The 19,520-nt window shown below is 44.5% G+C and overlaps 1 protein-coding gene across 4 annotated transcripts in view; it reads left to right on the forward strand.

Annotated features, from left to right (window-relative positions):
- The first annotated feature begins 3,737 nt into the window (after positions 1-3,737).
- The window catches only part of LOC117358046 (glutathione S-transferase A4-like), a 61,094-nt gene continuing 45,311 nt past the window's right edge, over positions 3,738-19,520 (forward strand). Inside the window, exons 1-3 of one of the 4 annotated variants that reach the window (XM_033939472.1) lie at positions 3,755-3,801; positions 7,914-8,020; positions 13,820-13,916. In XM_033939472.1, coding sequence (XP_033795363.1) covers positions 13,830-13,916 — 87 coding nt within the window. In that variant the 5' untranslated portion in view covers positions 3,755-3,801; positions 7,914-8,020; positions 13,820-13,829. Of the gene's footprint in view, positions 3,802-4,256; positions 4,365-7,913; positions 8,021-13,819; positions 13,917-19,520 lie in introns of those variants that run through there. The other 3 variants (XM_033939473.1, XM_033939474.1, XM_033939475.1) reach the window with 3 other exon arrangements.

Here is a 19,520-nt window from a genome sequence, read left to right on the forward strand (position 1 = left end):
AGCCACGGAGCTACAGAGCACGGATCACGCAAGTAGGAGTGCGCATGGGTGCTTATGGTTTCATTATTAGTGATGATGATGTCAACATTGAAGGAATTGAAGAGGGCTAGATGGAATGGAAGAAGTACATTTAAGGTGGCTGCTTCTGAAGGATGAAATACATTACCAAGGAAACTGCTAGCAATGGAGAATCGTCTTGTGTTTCCTAAATATCTAAAAGCCAGAGTGCGTGTAGGACAGGTTATTTATTTATTTGGTTTTATATCCTGTCTTCCCAGGAGAGCTCAGAATGGGTTACAAGTTTATATATATTGAAGTGAATTTATGTGAGGTGATGGCAAACATGTCAGAGATGTCAAAACAGTTAACAAAGCATGGTAAAACAGCATGACAAACATTTCATGACAAACATAGTATATTATAAGTGTGGTTAACGACTTTAGTTTTATATATATACAGCATAGCATGGCAAACATAGTATTATATATACAAACCTAGCATGGTAGACATGGGGGGGTTTGAGACCGCATGAAGGAATGTGTAGTGCAGTAGATAAGAACATAAGAACTGCCATCTCCGGATCAGACCTTCGGTCCATCAAGTCCGACGATCCGCACACGCGGAGGCCCAGCCAGGTGTACACTTGGCGTAATTTTAATGTGTATTTTATGTTATCTGATATACTGTATGTGAATGTTCTCTTTTATTATTATTTTTAACCATTGCAAACCATTTTGAAGGTTTCTGTAGGAACATAGTATAAACATAAAATACATATTGAACTATGTTTTATGCATTTATTCTTCAGTGTGTGAGGCTGATTGGATCTTTTTTTTTTTTTTTTTTTGTATAGCTGCTGGTGTTTTGTGCCATCTCTAATCTTTCCTAATGGTTAAGCTAGCTCTTTAGCTGCTAGCATAGTGCTTTGGTCTAAAGAGCTATCTAATCTAATCTAATCTAATGCTTGGCTTTATATACCGAGTCTTCATTCTAGGAAAGCTCGACTCGGTTTACAATAGTTAACTTAAACAAATAAGAACCATAAGAAGAAAAAATAGGGAAAAAATTAATTTCCAAAGTGCTTAGTGAATAAAGTGGTTTTCAGTAGCTTATGGAAAAATGGAAGAGAACCGGAGCTTCTTTAAAAAAACGGGAGATTATTCCAAAGTTGGGAAAATTTAAAAATGAAGGATTGACCAAAAATCTTAACTCCTTTAATCCCTTTTCTGGAAGGAAGAGATAGTTTAAGTCAGCGGTCTCAAAACGCGGCCCACGGGCCGCATGTGGCTCTCCAGGTGTTATTTGCGGCCCGCAGTCTGGATGCGATCAACAGCATTTCTCTTCCCCTTTCCCTTCCTTTTGGAGCAGCAGCGTGTCTGGCCGGCTCGTTCCGTTCAAAGCCGCGGGTTGGCGGCTCCTTGCACTATCCACTCCTGCATCGGTAGCCTCTCTGACGTCACAACATCAGAGAGGCTTCAGGCGCGGATCTCGCAAGGAGCCGCCACCTGCGGCTTTGAACGGAACGAGCCGGCCAGACACGCTGCTGCTCCACAAGGAAGGAAGAGAAAGGAAGGGGAGGGGAAAGAGAAATGCTTCTGCTACATAGGAAAGGGGGACCCTAGGGAAATGCTGCTGCTGCTGTACAGGGAAAGGGAGAGGGAGGGAAAGGGGAAGAGAAATTCCTCTCTTGCACAGGAAAGGGGGAAGGGAAATGCTGCTTCTGTTGTTGCTGCACCCAATTGGGGAAAGAGAGGGAAGGAAGGAGAAGGGAGAGGGAAGGAATAAGAGAAGAAGCCAAGTTCATGGGAGGGAGGAAAGGAAAGGAGATATCAGACCATGGAGGGGGAGGGAGAGATGCCAGGGCATGGGGGAAGGGAAGGAGACAGATGCCAGACCATGGAAATAGGACAGAAGAAGAGAGAGATAGGAAGGGAAGGGAAGACATGGAAACGTAGATTTTGAAAAGAAAGTAGAAAAATTGAACATTAAATTAATGCCAAAGATGGATGCAAGTTGGAAGTTGCAAGTTGGAAGATGCAAGTTGCACAGAGATGTTTCATTTCAAGAACGACACTTTTTTGGAATTGTCTTATGGTTGTTACCCTTTTCAGCTTTGATCAGACGGGGTCTCCTGAAGCAGATACTGAAACGGGGCCGCGTCGGGACCCTGATAAGTATCTTTATTTTTCAACCTCATGACTGTAAAGTGTCCAGTGTCAACCTGAATGCAAGAATTGAAGTTGTTTGAAAGTTTTTTGAAAGCATACAGCAATATTAAGAGATTTATTCAGTTTTTTTACTACTCGCACCCTTGAGTGAGAATTGCTTTTGCATCTATTAAGCAATGATTGGAAGATAAAACTCTTTCGTCCAAGAGGGGGTTCCCTCTCCCTCTTTAGAGTTACATTTCTCTGAGCAAAAATTTTTGCATAGCAGTTTCTGCTCTTGTGGTGTGTTAATATACAGAGTCAGTCTGTTTTTTTCAAGATGGATGCAAGGCAGAAAGTGAAGACGTAGAGAAAAACAGTCAAAGGACAAGAAGGCCCTGGAAACATAGTTGAAAGCACAGAAAAATAAAGTCACCAGACAACAAAGGTAGGGAAAATGATTTTATTTTCAATATAGTGATTGAAATGTGCCAGTTTTGAGAAAGAAAAGATATTAAACTTTAAATGTGAGGGCTGCAGAAAAAATAGAGTACTTGGAGGGCCGCAGAAAAAATAGTTAATGTCTTATTAAAGAAATGACAATTTTGCATGAGGTAAAACTCTTTATAGTTTATATATCTTTCCTTTTAACTGTTAAAGGAAAGTTTTATAAACTATAAAGTTTTACCTCATGCAAAATTGTCATTTCTTTAATAAGACATTAACTATTTTTTCTGCGGCCCTCCAAGTACCTACAAATCCAAAATGTGGCCCTGCAAAGGGTTTGAGTTTGAGACCACCGGTTTAAGTTGTTGGTCGCCTCTTGCAAAAAAGAATCAATAGAACTAGGGGAGTGAAGATACCATAAATAACTTTAAAAATGACACAAGCACATTTAAACTGAGCCAATGAAGACTTTGAAGCAAGGGTGTCAGTGATCGAACTTACGTTTCCCGAAAATCAATTTAGCAGCAGTATTCTGGACCAGTTGTAATCTATGACGGCAAGTTTTTGTAATACTGAGGTAGATAACACCCCAGGGATCCCAGAACCTCAGGGGACAGGAAGAAGAAAGTAATTACAGATATGTAATGACATTTTGCCACACTTCTACATTTAAATAGGGAACTGTTGCAACTGTCCTAAACAAGAAAGTATGAAGAAAGGTGGATGTTAGTTAATAGAACAGATAACCGCCATGACACAATGAGCATATATGCAAACAGAAGTAATAGTACAACTATACAATAGTTGCCAACAACAGTACATACGGTTGACTCTTTAATAAAAATGATTAAAAAAAAAAAAGAACAGATAACACCCATTAGGCTTTCCGGGGGCTTGGCAGAGGAGATCTCAGCCAGCCACTCTTTACTTTTCTGCTGTTTTGTGATGGTAAGAGTGATTTCTACTGTTGCATTATTATAAAAACCTGAAAAGGCACATCTTAGGGCGGGGGGCGGGGCGTTGAAACGTGTGACTCAAAGAGCTTCTACCAGGTTTCTGCAGATTAGAAAGAGCGGTGGGGGCGGGGAGCTTTCGTTGCCGGCTGGTGATTGGTGCTCTCGGCAGCTTCCCGCCCTTTAGCTCACCGTCAGGTTGAGCCCTCCTTAGTCGCGGCTGTGGTGCTCCGACGTCCGACACTCCGAGGTGGGTGAGTACCCGCAGCGACTGGTTAATAGGGCTGCTCTTCTGAAGCCTCGACAGTAGCCCGAAGTTACAAATTAATCTTTGTTTAGAAGGAAAAACCAGATTTGTGTGGGAGGAAGGAAGGGGCTTGAGAGCTCCCAAATATAGGGACCGTTTTACCAGGGTGCCACCGCTTGGCCTGACCTCTAGTCTGCTCACTTTGGATGCTGCTGCTGCTGCGTCCCTGCCTGTGTTCAAGAGGAAGGGGTAAAACGCGGACCTTACAGACCTCGCAGCTGTCAATGAATGACGGAAGTTTTTTTAAGGACGTGCGGTTTTAGATCCGCGAGGTCCGCGTTTTACCCCTTCCCGTGTTCAAGCGCTGATCGCTCTCTTGTATTGTCTGAAGGAGTAATAGTTTTCTTCCTTTGTGTGTTTAAGTCTATCCTCCTCTTTGTGTGTAGGAATACCTCGTGTTTTTGTTTTTTTTTAATTTTTGGAGGAGCAGCAGACTGAGACCCGGAAAGCTGGAGTTCATGTCCCATTGATGCTTCTTGTAACCTTTGGCCAGTGGCTCCATTGCCTCAGGTACAGCCTGGATTATAAACCCTCTTGGGCAGGGAAATAATACATGTACCTGCCTTAAAGTTTGAATTTGGATAAAGGCAAGTGATTAAATCTAAAATCCCAAATATTTATCAAGTAGCTGACACTCCATGAAATTCTCTTCGTACCTCTAGCATCTCTGTACCCAGCATAATTACCTGTCAGACACAAAACTGCAGCAAATCCTTTCCTTATCCCCATCAGTATCTCTTTGATTGCAGCAAATCCTTTCCTTATCCCCTATCAGTCTCTCTAATTCTTTCAGTTCCCACTGGGTCCCCACTAGTTGCATTCTCAATCTGTCTCTCTTCCCCGGGTTGTCACTTCCAGTCTGAGTACCATGGAGAAGAGTTTTAAGTTTAAATTAAAACTCCTTCCCCCCCTCCCCCCCAGGAGCATTAAATATTTTCTAATATCTAAAAAAAAAAGTATAAAGACTAGGGAACACTCCATGAAGTTACAATGGTAATACTGTACTTTTAAAACAAACAGATGAAAATATTTTTTTCACTCAACAAATAGTTAAGCTTAAGCTTGAGAGCTCACTGTCAGAGGATTTGTGTTGTGCAGCGGTTAAAGCTACAGCCTTAGCACCCTGAATTTGTGGGTTCAAACCTGTGCTGCTCCTTGTGACCCCAGGGCAAGTCACTTAATTGCCTTAGGTACATTAGATAGATTGTGAACCTGCTGGGACAGACATGGAAAAATACTTGAGTACCTGAATAAATTCATGTAAACTGTTCTAAACTCCCTTGGGAGAACAATATGAAAAATTTAATAAATAAAACATTTATCCCTCTTTTATGAACCCACGCCAGGCTTTTTTTTTTTTTTAAAATCACTGGTCTTGGTGGTAAAAGCTTTGACACTCAGAATTCCTATGATTGTTGGAACTAATGCTAACAAGGCCAGTGATAAAAAAGCCTAATGTGGTTTCATAAAAGGGAGGGTTAGTATATATGGGTTTAATAGGTTTGGAAAAGTCCATATATGCTATTAAGATAAACATGGGCCTCATACGTATCCCTGGGATCAGTAAGCCTGGAATCTTGCTGCTGTTTGGTATTCTGCCAGGAAATGGGCTGGATGGACCATCTGTCTGTCCCAGTATGGCTATTCTTAGGTGGTGGGGAGGGAGAGGAACATTTATTTATGTTTTCATTGTCAGCAACTCTTCCTTCTTTCTGTTCCCTTCATCTCTTGCACTCCTTTGCCTAAATTGGGTCTCCTTCCCTTTCTTCTGCTAGTAGAGAAGGGAGAGAACTCCACTGGGTATTTTTCAACATGAATTTACATCTGCAAGCAGTGGCATACCGAGGGTAGATGGCGCCTGGGGCAGTGGCACTTCTCGCGCCCTCCTCTCCACCCCCTCCACTCCTTCCCCACCCCCACCCCATGCCACACTCACGCCCTCCCTTCCCCCATACCTCTTTAAATCTTCTCCAGCATGAGCAATGTCTCTGGCTTGCTGCTTGCGCCGGTGTTGGGTTTTCTGTCTGATGTTACTTCCTGGCCCCATGACCTGGAAGTGATTTCAGAGGGGAGCTAGTCCGGCGTGAGCAGCAGGCTGGAAGAGTTGCTCATGCTAGCGAAGATTTAAAGAAGTGGGGATGGGCAAGGGAGGGTGCGAGCATGGTGTGGGGGGGTGGAGAGTTGCCAGCACCCCCACTAAGATGGCTCCCTGGGTGGTCCACTCCCTACCCTCCTCACTACATCAGTGTCTGCAAGCAAGGTGGGACGCCTTAGCATTGTTCTGTTGCAGCAGGGAGCTTAAGAACATAAGAATTGCCAAACAATACAGAAATCATTCGCGGTCATGAGAAACGTAAGGCAAGTTTGAAAATTCTTTAACAGAAAACAATTCCAGCTCATGGTTCAGTCCCTAGTCCTAGATCTCCTTGACTACTGTAACATCCTATATCTCCCCTTTCTTCACAACAATGATAAAACAACTACAAACAGTACAAAACACAGCCCTGAGATTAATCTATTCACTAAGAAAACACAACCACATCACCGAGGCATACCTCGACTCACACTGGCTCCCAGCTCAAGCAAGAATACTGTCTATTATTTAAATCCATAAATGGTGACAACCCAGCCTACTTGAACAACCGCCTAATCCAAACTAACACAACAAGACACAGGAGAACCCAGACACTATTCACATACCCTCCAATCAGAGACATCAAACGTAAAAAACTGTACGATGGCCTTCTAGCCACACAGACAGCAAAACTAGACCACCATCTCTCCAGTCTACTAATCGCGACCCCAGACTACAAAACTTTCAGAAAAGAAATATAAAACCTGCTATTCAAGAAATCCATGAAGACTAACTAACACCGTATGAAACATTTCAATCCTCTGAAGCAACCCGCTCTACTTTTTAACACCTTTGGACATGTCCAGAAATCCTCTTTTGTAATCTGCCTTGAACCGCAAAGTAATGGCGGAATAAAAATCACTAATGTAATGTAATATAATACTGGCCAGGAGGTTGGGGCTTTTCAAAACCTGGACAAATTACCAGGTTTTGGAAAGTCCATCCAGGCACCTAGACAGTCCTCTAAAAAGAGGACATGTCCGGGTTTTCCTAGACATTGGATAACCCTACTTCTGGGGATACCACGGCCATTCAGATGTTCAGGAGATGCATAAGGAATATTGTGCACAGAGTTCTCATGATGGTTCTGTGTGCACATTCTGAGCCCATGGTGCCTCCTGGATCAGGTTGTAGAATCAGTGCATCCAGGGGAAAGGCCCCACTCCCACCTGGACAACAATGTTTCTCTGGTGGGGTGGGGGTTGGCGAGAGGGTTTCCAGTGACAATAGATAAAGCAATGAACCCTTTCTGTTGGACCCCAAGGCTTGGTACCTTCTTTTCTGTTTTTTGGTAAACGTGATCAGACCATTCCTTGAATTATAGCATTGTGGGTCACTAGTGGCAGCCTGAAAGATCATTTAGATCGGTATGCATCTGTCCCACAGAGGCTCACAATTTGTGCATAAGATAGGCCTATGCTGTCTAAGGGGATTTGGTCTGTAGTGCAGGTAGCTGAGATGTGTTGTTGCCTAACCATGTCAATACTGTGATTATGCAGGCCCTTATAATTAGGGTTACCGGATTTCCCCCCAGGCCCACCTAGTCCTACCTGCATCACGCTTGAAATTCATAAAACTTCTAAAGATCCAGTTAAAAAAAAAAAAGAAGAATTAACCCCCCATTTTTCGAAGCCGCATTAGGCTTTTTTTTATCACCAGCCACGGTGGTATTAGCGCCAAGGCTCATAGAATTCCTATGAGCGTCAGAGCTAATTCTGCCAAAGCCGGCGATAAAAAAGCCTAACGTGGCTTCGTAAAAGGGGGGCTAAATTAGGTCAGTACTACTCATATGTGCCTAGGTCCGTGAAAATTAGCAATCAAGCAATCATGTGGTTACAACCTAACTTAAATCTCAAAGATAACATAAGAACAGCCATACTGGATCAGACCAATGGTTCATCTAGCCCAGTATTTTGTTTCCACAGAGACCAATCCAGGTCACAAGTACCTGGCAGAAACCTAAATAGTAGCATCATTCCATGCTACCATTCCAGGACAAGCAGCTAAGTTGGAACTTCAATTAAAATCACAGGTAACTGACGTTAAAACCACAGTAAGATAAACACATGGAGGGGAATAATCAAAACATATGACTAAGGGCTAGATTCACTAAGCCCACGGATCGTATTCGATCCGTGAGTGATCCTTGAGCAATCCGATCCAATCCGTGGGCGGAGGGCTGATTCACGAAGCGTCCTCATGCAAATGAGGATGCTCGGAATCATGCCCCAACCGACTGCAGGGATCACTGAATAGCAATCCTGACGCATGTGCAGACATCTGTAGATGGTCTGCGCATGCTTACAGAGAAGCGACCTTTTTTTACTTTTTTGACTATAATGAGCCCGGAGAGTCAGGGCAGAAGCAGGGCGGTGATCGGGGCAGAGAGCAGGAGAGTCGGGGGCAGAGAATGAGCTAGAAAGTTGGAGCAGAGAGAGCAGGAGAGTCGGGGCAGAAGCAGGGCAGCGATCGGGGCAGAGAGCAGGAGAGTTGGGGGTAGAGAGAGAGCTAGAAAGTCGGGGCAGAAAGAGCAGGAGAGTTGGGGCAGAAGCAGGCCGGCAATCGGGCTGAAGTAGGGTGGTGATCAGGGCAGAGAGCAGGAGAGTTGGGCAGAAGCAGGGTGGCTATCGGGGCAGAGAGTAAGAGAGTTGGGGATAGAGAGAGAGAGCAGGAGAGTCGGGCAAAGAGAGCAGGAGAGTCGGGCAAAGAGAGCAGGAGAGTCGGGCAGAGAGAGCAGGAGAGTCGGGGCAATTGGAGCTGAAATAGGGTGGCAATCGGGGCAGAGAGCAGGAAAGTAGGGGCAGAGAGCAGGAGATGCAGTCGTCAACGACATGAGCGACTGGTCCCCAGCAGTCGCTTGTTTCTTGATCGGCCAACCCACTCGGTGTTCCAGTTTTTGGTTAGTGAATCACTGCCTGCCTACTTTACATGCCCTTGCCCCTCATTTGCGTGTGCGGATTGGATCGGATTGGAGGATGATCGGTCACGAGATTGGTGAATCGGGTTGGAGGGAAATTGGGTCGCTAAGTGGTCGCAAAGTGGTCGGGACTTGATCAGTGGGCTTAGTGAATCTAGCTCTAAGTCCGATTTGGGTGTATGGCACTAGATGCCCAAGTTGTCAGTGAGAAAATGCCCATTTTCAAAAAATATGTCTAGAATATTTTTTTTTTTCTGAAAATCATCTATCTGGACGTCCAGGTTATTGTTCATCCAGACCGCCAGGACATCTATCTTTATACCACATTTTTTTTACCAAAATTTCATCTAAGTCCCAAATGCCAAGAACAAGACCGTTTGGACATGGGAGGGGCCAATCTTGGACTGGCCACCCATACATTGTTACAGAGCAGAGGTGCACCTTACAGGGCACTGCTGTAAACATCACAAAAAGGGTGCCACATAAACATCTCACCACAACTCCCTTATAGGTTATGGTGAGCCCCTCAAAACACTCCCAAACCCCACTAAATCCACTTGTCTACAACCCCAATAGCTCATATGGTTGCAAGTGGCACCTATTGGCAGTAGAGTAGGGTTTGTGTGTATGTGTGGGGGGTTTTGGTAGGTGCACATGTTTCACCATAAAAGTAGTGGTTAGAGGGCTTATGAGCCAGGGTCCCCCTCTCTGTGGTTCACTAACTCACCCCCAGGCACTTTAAGACACTTTTGTGCAGCTCTACAAGGCTTTCCTATAGCAGGTGCTGATGTTCTGGAGACAGGTATGTACTTTATTATTCTGATCTTTGTGGGGGTGTGAGGGGGTCAGTGAACACTGGGGGAGTGTGTGTGGGTCTTCACTTTGTCTCTGCAGTGGTTATCTGATTACTTTGGATACCCTTTTGGCACTTATACCTGTTTTTACATCATCTAACTCGCAACGTATAAGTTTTGTCCAGGATGACTAGTAAAACATTCGATTATCCCTGTTTTTACAGTTTCAGGTTTCTTCCGTGGTTGGAACACATTGACGTCATTGGAACATATGAGACCCATTTCTATGTGTTCCACCACCTTTTAAAAATGTTTTTAAGCTGTTTGGAGATATTTTGCGATGTTTTTAATAGTGAAGTAAGGTAGTATGGATTGAGCAAAATCTCAAGAGTATTTTTATGATGTTTATTTCAAGTTTGATTTGAATCCTGTTTTTTTAATAGATCTCCCCTTCCACCCACAGATCTGCATGGTTTTAAATGCATTTTGAGATACAATTTTTTTATCATCATATCTCTTATTTATGTGTTTTAGAGGGCTCTGTTATGTTTGGCTGATGTTTTTTTTGGTTTTTTAACATTTTAAACTGACTAATTATGAAAATATCAAATCTATCTTTGAGATTTAACCCCCCCCCCATTTTACTAAGCCATGATAGAGGTTTCTACTATGGCCTGTAGTGCTAAATGTTCCTACGTTGCTCCGACGCACATAGGAATTCTATGAGCATCGAAGCAGCATTGGATCATTAAGCTCTACGGGCCATGGTAGAAACCTCTACAGTGGCTTAGTAAAAGGGGGGTTGGGGGGTTAAGTTAGGTACCTCTTGAAATGTTCACTGGCATGAGCAGCATCTTCCACCCGCTGCTCGCGCCGGCCACATCTCCCTTCTGATGTCACACCCTGGTCCCATGACCAGGAAGCGACATCAGAAGGGAGCCGAGGCTGGCATGAGCAGCAAGTGGAAGATGCTGCTTGCACCGGCGAACGTTTCAAGAGGTATGCGGGGGCGAAGGAGATGCGCCTCCCCCTGTGAAGACGGTGCCCATGGCGGTTTGCCCCTCTTACTACTGAGTAGAGTAGAGACAGTGAGGGCAGGAAGCACAAAGCTCTGACAATCTCTGATGAAAAACACTGGTTTGGGAGCGATTTCCATTTGCCAGGCTATGCTCAGCATAATAACATGCAAATTATATGTGCACTCTTTCTGCTGAGTACCCCGGTGAAAAGGGGAGGAACTGCGCCTGGCACTTGCACAAGAACTGTGCCTAACAATTATCTCTTGTGTTCAGGTGCCAGGCGCAGTTCCTCCCCCTTTCACTGGGGGTTATTCCTAACTTAACCACCCAAACCCCCTTTTACTAAGTACCATGCAGGGCTGAAGACCACCAGAGCTCAACTTCAAGCAAAGCAGCCAGGGGGAAAAGAAAAAACACTGTAATTATAGCCTAAGCTAGTGCAGAAGTGAAAAGGGGGGGGGGAGGGGCGACAGGGTTCAGTCACTCTGTGATTTGGGCATAGCTGTTGTGCATTTGTGTCTCACACCTATGATCAGGACACAGCTGTTAGGCGCGGGACACACACGCATATACAACAACCCAAAAAACAGCTCCAAAATGCTTCTGCCGAAGCTACCAACACCTCCAAACCTGCCTGAAAATTTTGCACAGTAAGAGGTGGGCGTTCCCTGCTGTGCATTACAAGGAGTGCTCATTTTAAAATTAATGGGCTCTTTGTAATGGTAAAAGTAGAGTTACCAGATGTTCGGGAAAGCCTGGACAATTCTATAAAACTCAACTGTCCAGGTTTTGGACTCTCTACAAGCCCAACCTAAATTGTTACCTTTGGGTGGGCAGCGGGGGTCACCCACAGTGGGAGCCACATCAATTGCTGGAGGCTCATTTGGTGCTGGCTGGGGGTGGCAGTATAGGCCCTGGCTCTGCTTGAGCTTGGGGCTTCATCTGGAGGGTGTCCGTACATGCATGTGATATGCTCAGCTGATCCAAATGGTACAGTTAATGGGCATTGTAGCCTGGGTACTTTGCTGTCAAGGTGGCTGGGAGTCTCTCTCCCTTTCTTCAAGATTGTTAGAACAGGGTGGTTCAAACCCAAGACAGTTGTGCTTCCACTAGATAATAACGAAGAAGAGAAAGCTCAGAGGAGATATGAAAGAGGTCTATAAAATACTGAATGGAGTGGAATGGTTAGATGTCAAACATTTGTTTATTCTTTTCCAAAATACAAGGACTAGGGGGCATGCGAAGAAGCTACTACGTAGTAAATTTGAAACAAACGAGAGAAAATATTTCTTCCCTCAACGTATAATTAAACTCTGGAATTTGTTGCCAGAGAACATGGAGAAAGCAGTTAGCTTAGAAGAGTTTAAAAAACAAGCCCATAATCCATTGTTGAGATGGTTTGTGAAAATCCACTGCTTATTCCTAGGATAAGTAGCATAAAATCTGTTTTACTACTTGGGATCTAGCTAGATACTTGGAACCTGAGTTGACCACTGTTGGAAACAGGATACTAGATTTGTTAGACCTTTGGTCTGTCCCAGTATGGCAATTCTTATATTCTTATTTAATAGAAGTCTTTTCAGTGGTGTAGTAAAGGGTGGGTGGGTGGGGATAGCGGGACAGACCACCCTGGGCACTGTCTTCATGGAGGGTGCCAGCTTCCATGTCTCTCTTCCTCTCCACCTCCCCGCATGCCTCTTGAAATGTTTGCTGGCGCAAGCAGCATCTTCTGCTTGTTTCTTGCGCCAACCGAGGCTCCCTTCTGATGTTACTTTCTGGTCATGGGACCAGGATGTGACATCAGAAGAGAACCAAGGCCAGTGTGAGCAGTAGGTGGATGCTGCTGCTCTTGCCAGTGAACATTTCAAGAGGGGGCAAGGGAGGGGGGCACTCAAGTTGTAAGGAAGAGTGGGGTATGAATGGATGGCTTGGTGATCCGGGTGCCACCTCCCTAGGCGCAAACCTCCCTTGCTACTCCACCGGGTCTAGTGAAATGAGTACTATAGAAGTGTGTCACTTGTTTATTCTTTCCAAAAGTACATAGAGTAGGCGCAAGCCATGAAGTTTATTAAGGGCTAGATTCACTAAGCCCACTGATCAAGTCCCGACCTCTTTGCGAACCGATTTCCCTCCGACCCGATTCATTAACCTCTGTCCAGGGAGGAAGGGTCCTTGAGTGGGCTGACTAGTTGGAGGGAGGGTTCTCAAGTGGGCAGACTTGTTGGGCCGTCAGCCCTTTTCTGCTGTCATATTCTATGTTTCTATCCTCCGATCCGCGCATGCAAATGAGGGGGAACGGCATTCTAATGTAGGCAGGCAGCGATTCACTAAAAAAAATGAGGAACACCGACTGGGCTGACCGACCAAAAAATAAGCGACTGCTGAGGACCAGTCGCTCAGGTCCTTTCTGACTGCCCTGCCTTCTGCCGCCCTGCTCTCTGCCCTGCTTCTCTGCTCTCTGCCCCGATCCTGCTTCTCTGCCCTGATCTCCTGCCCTTCCCCTCAATGTAAGCCCATGGTTTTAACCCGCGGGTTAAAACCACAGGCTGTGAAGTAAAAAAAAAAAAAAAGTAAAATAAAGCAGTAGTTCCTCCCGACTCAAAAAAAAAGTTTCAAGCGTGATGAGCATACGCAGACCATCTACAGGCAAAGTAGATGGTCTGCGCATGCGTCGGGATCGCTGGAGAGCAATCCGTGAGGTTGGTTGGGGGTGTGATTCCGAATGCCCTCATTTGCATGAGGGCGCTTCGTAAATCAGCACCCCCCCAGGCCATGGATCAGATCGGATCGCTCACAGATCGGACCTGATCCATAGCCTTAGTGAATCTAGCCCTAAGTAAATTAGTGTAATGTTTGCATCTCCTGACTAGCCCTGAAGCTGCTTACTAACATTGCAAAGGCGTAATTAAGGGTGGGAGAGGGCCTCGAGTCTCTTGATGCTGTCTAATAAATCACAATGCCAGCATTTCCAACTATGGGACATTATTTATTATGAATCGCATGAAAAACTATGGCATGGTAACACATCTTATTTAGCTGCTGAAAAGGATATAATCTCCCTGCACTTACAGTATTGTGGGATTTTTTTTTTTCTTTTTCAGATAATCAAATATGGCTGAAAAACCCAAACTTCACTATTTTAATGGAAGATGCAAAATGGAATCTATCCGGTGGTTGCTGGCAGCAGCTGGTGTTGAGGTTTACTATTAATTAATAAAGATATCCAGTTTAATGACAGCATGTTTTAAAAACAAGCTATTTCTATTCATTTATTGGCCACTCTGAAACAAGGCAGTTATTACTGAGTGATTTAGAGAAAGGGTGCTTGTGTTTTCCAGAAATGCTTAAAATTACATCCTTTTTTCAGTTCATTGTTATACATACTGTATTATCCTACTACCGTATATACTCGAATATATGTCGATCCGACTAAAAGTTGAGACCCCCTTTCCCCCCCCCAATTTGTGGGAGCCATTAAGGAAGCGGCTTAGCACTGAGCAGCAGCGCCAAATCGTGTGCCTGCTCGTGCCTCTCAGCGTGGCCGAAGACCCTCACAGAAGTCTGTTAACAGTGGGGCAGGGACTTGGAAAGTTTGCTCCTGCCCGCTGTACCTCCAGCAGGGATCGGCGGTAGAGGTATGAGGTTAGGACAGGGAGGGCGGCAGGGCCCGGCGGCGGCGGCTGTATTGGCTTGAATATAAAAGGGCCAATTTTTTGGCCCACAAATCCCGGTTTATATTTGAGTATTTCCCTCACTTATACTGACCTTTCTAAACTCACTATAAAAAATGGGAGAGGGCCATTCTGGTTTCAAAAAATTAATCTCTTTCTGACTTAAATGATTTGTAGAAACTGGGTAAGATCGCCGATCTTAAAGGACTACACTATCTCCTCAGAAAGATTATCTGGTGGTAATTTTTAAAGTTTGTTACATGGGGGAAAGGGATTGGGACTTGTATAATGCTTTTTTGTAGTTCTATAATCACACTCAAAGCAGTTTACATACAGGTACTTCAAGCATTTTCCCTGTCTATCCTGGTGGACTCACAATCTGTCTCATGTACGTGGGGCAGTGGAGAAATAAGTGACTTGCTAAGGGTCAGAGGGAGCAGCATGGGATTTGACCCAACAACCTCAGGATACTGAGGCTATAGCGCTAACCACTACATCACATTCTCCTCTGTAGTGATAAGATTGCAAATTTGTGTGTTACTGGTGCTGGTTCTCAAGACAGGATTAATTTATCAAGGGCCCTTAGGCACACAAGTACACTGGGCCCCCTGCCCCACCTCCACCCCATTTATTTACCCATTTTCTTATTTACTTCTTTATTTCCACTTTATTTCTTTTATTTTAAAATTTAAAACAAACAACAAAGACTACCATACCAGTGCCAGTGTACAGTTTTTCTTCTATGCAACCTCCAAACATCTCTGAACAAATCTCCCCTTCCTTCTTAGAGGAAGAGATCTTCAGCTGGCAGGGCTTTAGGAAGTCCACCAATTTATATTTTGCATATGGGTAGGAGGCATGGGGCAAGAAAATTTAGTGCCCGTCATTTTATTGGTCTAATACATTTCTTACTTAGCTTTCAGAGGTTAAACCTCTTTCTTCAAGTCGGTAAACTATACTGCTGTTATCCCAGGACAAGCAGACATGATATTCTCACATGTGGGTGACGTCATCTATGGAGCCCCGACGCGGACAGCTTTTCAAGCAAACTTGATTGAAGATTCAAGTTTGCTGGGCTGCACCACGCATGTGTGCCTTCCTGCTTCACTAGAGGGCGCATCCCCTCCTCATGGTCTCCAGTTCGATTTTTTCCGCGGAGCCAAGAAGTCTTGTATTTTTTAGGCTCTGCCCCAAGTGCCTTCTAGCACCGCGATTTTCTTATTTTTCTTTAATTTGAAGTCGCTGTGCGCGTGTTGTTTATTTTTCCTGCTTCGTCGCGAAGTCGCGGTTCATTTTGGTCAATCCGGGGGCTACCGGGTTGTCGCGGCTGCGTGGCCTCGTTGGCCGCGGCCTGTACTTTTTTCTATGTCCCGGCCTTTGACCGGATTTAAAAAGTGCACCCGGTGCGATCGTCTTTTGTCCATCCCTGATCCGCATCGCTGGTGCATTCTCTGCCTGGGGACCGACCATCCGACCGAGTCCTGGAAGGTTGTTCCACTCCCTGGGGCCTATGCAGTGAAAGACACTGTTTCTGGAAGAGGAAAGCCTTAAGTCCCGCACAGATGGAACAGACAGATCATGATGCTCAATTGACCGAATCAGTCGAGCCAGCTCATGCGGCAAGATGCTCTGGACCAGGTTTTTAGGGGCCAACTTTTGTAAGCACATGAAAACATTTACCAAAAGCTTGTAAGGTATCTTGTCCCTTACTTTCAGCCAATACAACCTTATAAAATATTCTGTTACATGCTCACGTCTGTTCAATTTAAGTTGAAGTAGGGAGATACACAGAAAAGGAGAATTCAAGTCAGTGGCTTAGTAAGGGGGTGCGGGGGGGGGGGAGCAGGAGGACAGACCGTTCCAGGCGCCATCTTGGTGAGGCGCAGGCATCCATCATACTCTGCCCCCTGTTCCTTCCCCGCCCTCCTTTGCTGTGTGTGTGTGCCACTTCCCTTCCCCCTGTACCTCTGTAACGCTCTTGGTGCGAGCAGCAATCCCCAACCTGCTATTGTGCCAGCATTGGCTCTTCCTCTGATGTCACTTCCTGGACCTGCGCCTAGGAAGTGATATCGGAAGAAGAGCTGGCGCTACAGCAGCTTGGGGGTTGCTGCTTGCACAAGGAATGTTACAGAGGTATGGGGGAAGGGAAGCGGCATGTGCGTGGCAGGGGAGGAGCATGTGGAGGTAGGGGTGGGGTGGAGAAGAGGGTTCCATAACAATTGAGCGAAGGACAAAAGCACTCCAACAAAGGCACGCCAACAATTGCTTGCAGGATGTATGTGCACTGCTGCTCCCGCCGCTTTAAAGCCTTACTGGTAGCGGGGGTTTTGGGGACAAACCACCCCAAGTACACTGAAAACTCCCATTTTCCTTTCAGTTTTTGGTAGTCAGGAGTTTTTCAGTGTCACACCCTCCCCAATGTGAGTGCGAAGACTTGTTCATGTAGTGGGGCGTTCCCACACACACCCCTTCACAGCGGTAATGGTACAGCTTAAAAGCGGCTGGAGCGGTGCCGCGCACACATCCTGTGTGCAGTTGTCCGCACGACAGAGTCTGGTGTGCTTTTGACGGGTCTCTGGAGCAGAGGGCGGGAGAGGGATGCCACCACCCTGGTTGCCTCTCACCCTTGCTATGCCACTGATGCAAGTGTTAGTATATAATTTTCTTTACTTGTTCCTGCTCCCAGATATATTTTGTTGATGATAAAGTTCTCCACCAAAAATTGTTGTCATCTCTTCTGGATTTCTCTATCATTACATATGAGTTCTCAGGTAAGGTCTCCAAATGAGTGAGGTGTTTTGTTTTTTTTCCCCCACATACCATTATAGCAGGGGTGTCAAAGTCCCTCCTCGAGAGCCGCAATCCAGTTGGGTTTTCAGGATTTCCCCAATGAATATGCATGAAATCTATTTGCATGCACATCTATTCCTGAAATACTTAGGTAACTGACCTATACAATCTTAGTCCTCAACAAATGATCTTTAGAACTGTTAATCACTAATTCTGAACTTTGTTTATTCCACTCAGTCTGTAACATCTTTTAATCATTGTAAACTGCATAGAACTTCACGATCCTGCGGTATATAAACTGTTATTATTATTATTGTATGCTAATATTCATTGGGGAAATCCTGAAAACCTGACTGGATTGCGGCCCTCGAGGAGGGACTTTGACATCCCTGCATTACAGGAAGGAACTGTCTTCTTAAGCCAGGGTACGTAGAAGATGATCTATATTTCTCAGATTCACCTCTAAATGCTATTAGGCTACTCCTATTCTCCATTAAGAGATGTATTCTGAACCAATGAGTCCATGCAGATCTGTCAAGAGTTTCAATGTGGAGAAACTGAATGTATAACCTATTATGGATAGAATGTATAGTTATATGGTTATGTGGATGATGATCTCAGTGTAAGCCTACTGTAGAGCAGGTGCAAAATATTACAGACAATCACTAAACAGCAATTATCCTGGACTTGTAACAAGGGATATGTTGTACTTTATTGTCCCTGTAATTCTGAAACTGCTGCCTTATAAAAAAACAATGCCAAGTGTGATTATCTTATGTATTAGAAAAATAATAATACTTGGAAGTATAGCAAGTCTTAAAAAAATTAGTTACATAAATACACTAATGATTATACAAAAATATATGTGAATATAATTGGTAACACTGGTTATATATGTAAAGTTTACTACAACTATATTGTTACTAATACATTTCCTGAGAAGATATCTCAAAGCAGCAACTCTATGTTAAGCTGATCACCAAGAGTCCCAAAGTAACCGACCCTTAGACAAAGTACATGTGACTAACTAGCTCCCTGGAACCATCTAAGGTATCCTCTTTCTCACCCTTTTTCAGCTGCCAGCATCTGGTGGGGCTGAGAAGATCCTTCTTCGGGTTACAAGCTTCTCAGTGAGCCCACTTAGTTCCGGCAGTAATCTCCAAGTTCATGCACTGGCACAGCATTAGGTTTCTCAGTCCAATAACAGCCAGTGGATAATCAGCTGCAGAATTATTCCTGCATGGTCTCAGACCAAAGTCTATCAGCCTCACAGACAATACTGTAGTGTAGTCCTTCTCTTCACAGATATGTGCATAACCAACAGGAAATCTTTCCTCTTTCTGCCCTTCCTCTCTCTCTCCAAACTCCAAACCCGAATTGCATAGGCTGGTGCAGAATCTTTCTCTCTCTAAGCCCAGGTGACCATCTGGCCCAATCAGGTCCTGTCCAGCAGATTATGTCCAGTCACACATAAGGAGGGTGTATAGGCTTGTTATTGAACCTTCAATAACAAAGCAGACACAGAATGGCTTGCCAAGATGATAATGAAACAAGACAGACTTCATAGCAATACCTGTGAAGCTCACTCCTCCACAAATTCACAGGAGACGGTCTGGGGCCCATGCAGATGGTGACCTTGACTGTGAACACACAGCTCAGCTTGTAAACAAGTTCAGGCAGGATCCTTGATGCTTAGTTCAGAAAAGATGGTTCATGCCCTAGCTAGGCCTAAAGCCTCCAAAAGGTAAGGAAGGGATACTCCTACAGTTCCCCCACCCCCACCCTTTAAGGAGAAACAACTAAAAAGGTGTCTGTTTCTTCTTCAACCTAACTAAAAAAAATAAAAATAAAAATGGATAGGTTACACAAGGACTCATGGTCAAGACTAAAGAAATGCAATTGTAAGAAAATTAGTGCACTTCCCAACTACACAAATCAGTAATGATTCCAGAAGCAAACAATGAACTTAAAAAAAAAAACCATCATAAAGCCAAGGTCAAAGTAATGGGCCTAAGTAATTAGTAAAAGAAAATCAAATAACTGATAAGGTGTTAGTACAATGTCTTACACATGAAAAATCAAAACTAAATGGATGCCAAAGCAGGGTTTGTTGGAAAGGTGGAGTTTTTTGCCAGATGAAGCTGAACTGAGGCCTTTTCTCCACCTTTCTTTTTCTTTTTCTGTTCCTTCTCCCTGCTGTGTGCGGGATTAAGGCCTCTTAGTGTTGCAGAAGGGATGTTTTGTCCGTATAGGGTTCTGAATTTAGAGTACTAATTGGGGTAAGTAATTTGGATCCAGACAATTTCCTGAGCATAGTCTAAAACAGGCCTCAACCCAGGGC

Source organism: Geotrypetes seraphini, chromosome 3 (genome assembly GCF_902459505.1).
Source record: "Geotrypetes seraphini chromosome 3, aGeoSer1.1, whole genome shotgun sequence".
Taxonomy (NCBI): Eukaryota; Metazoa; Chordata; class Amphibia; order Gymnophiona; family Dermophiidae; genus Geotrypetes; species Geotrypetes seraphini.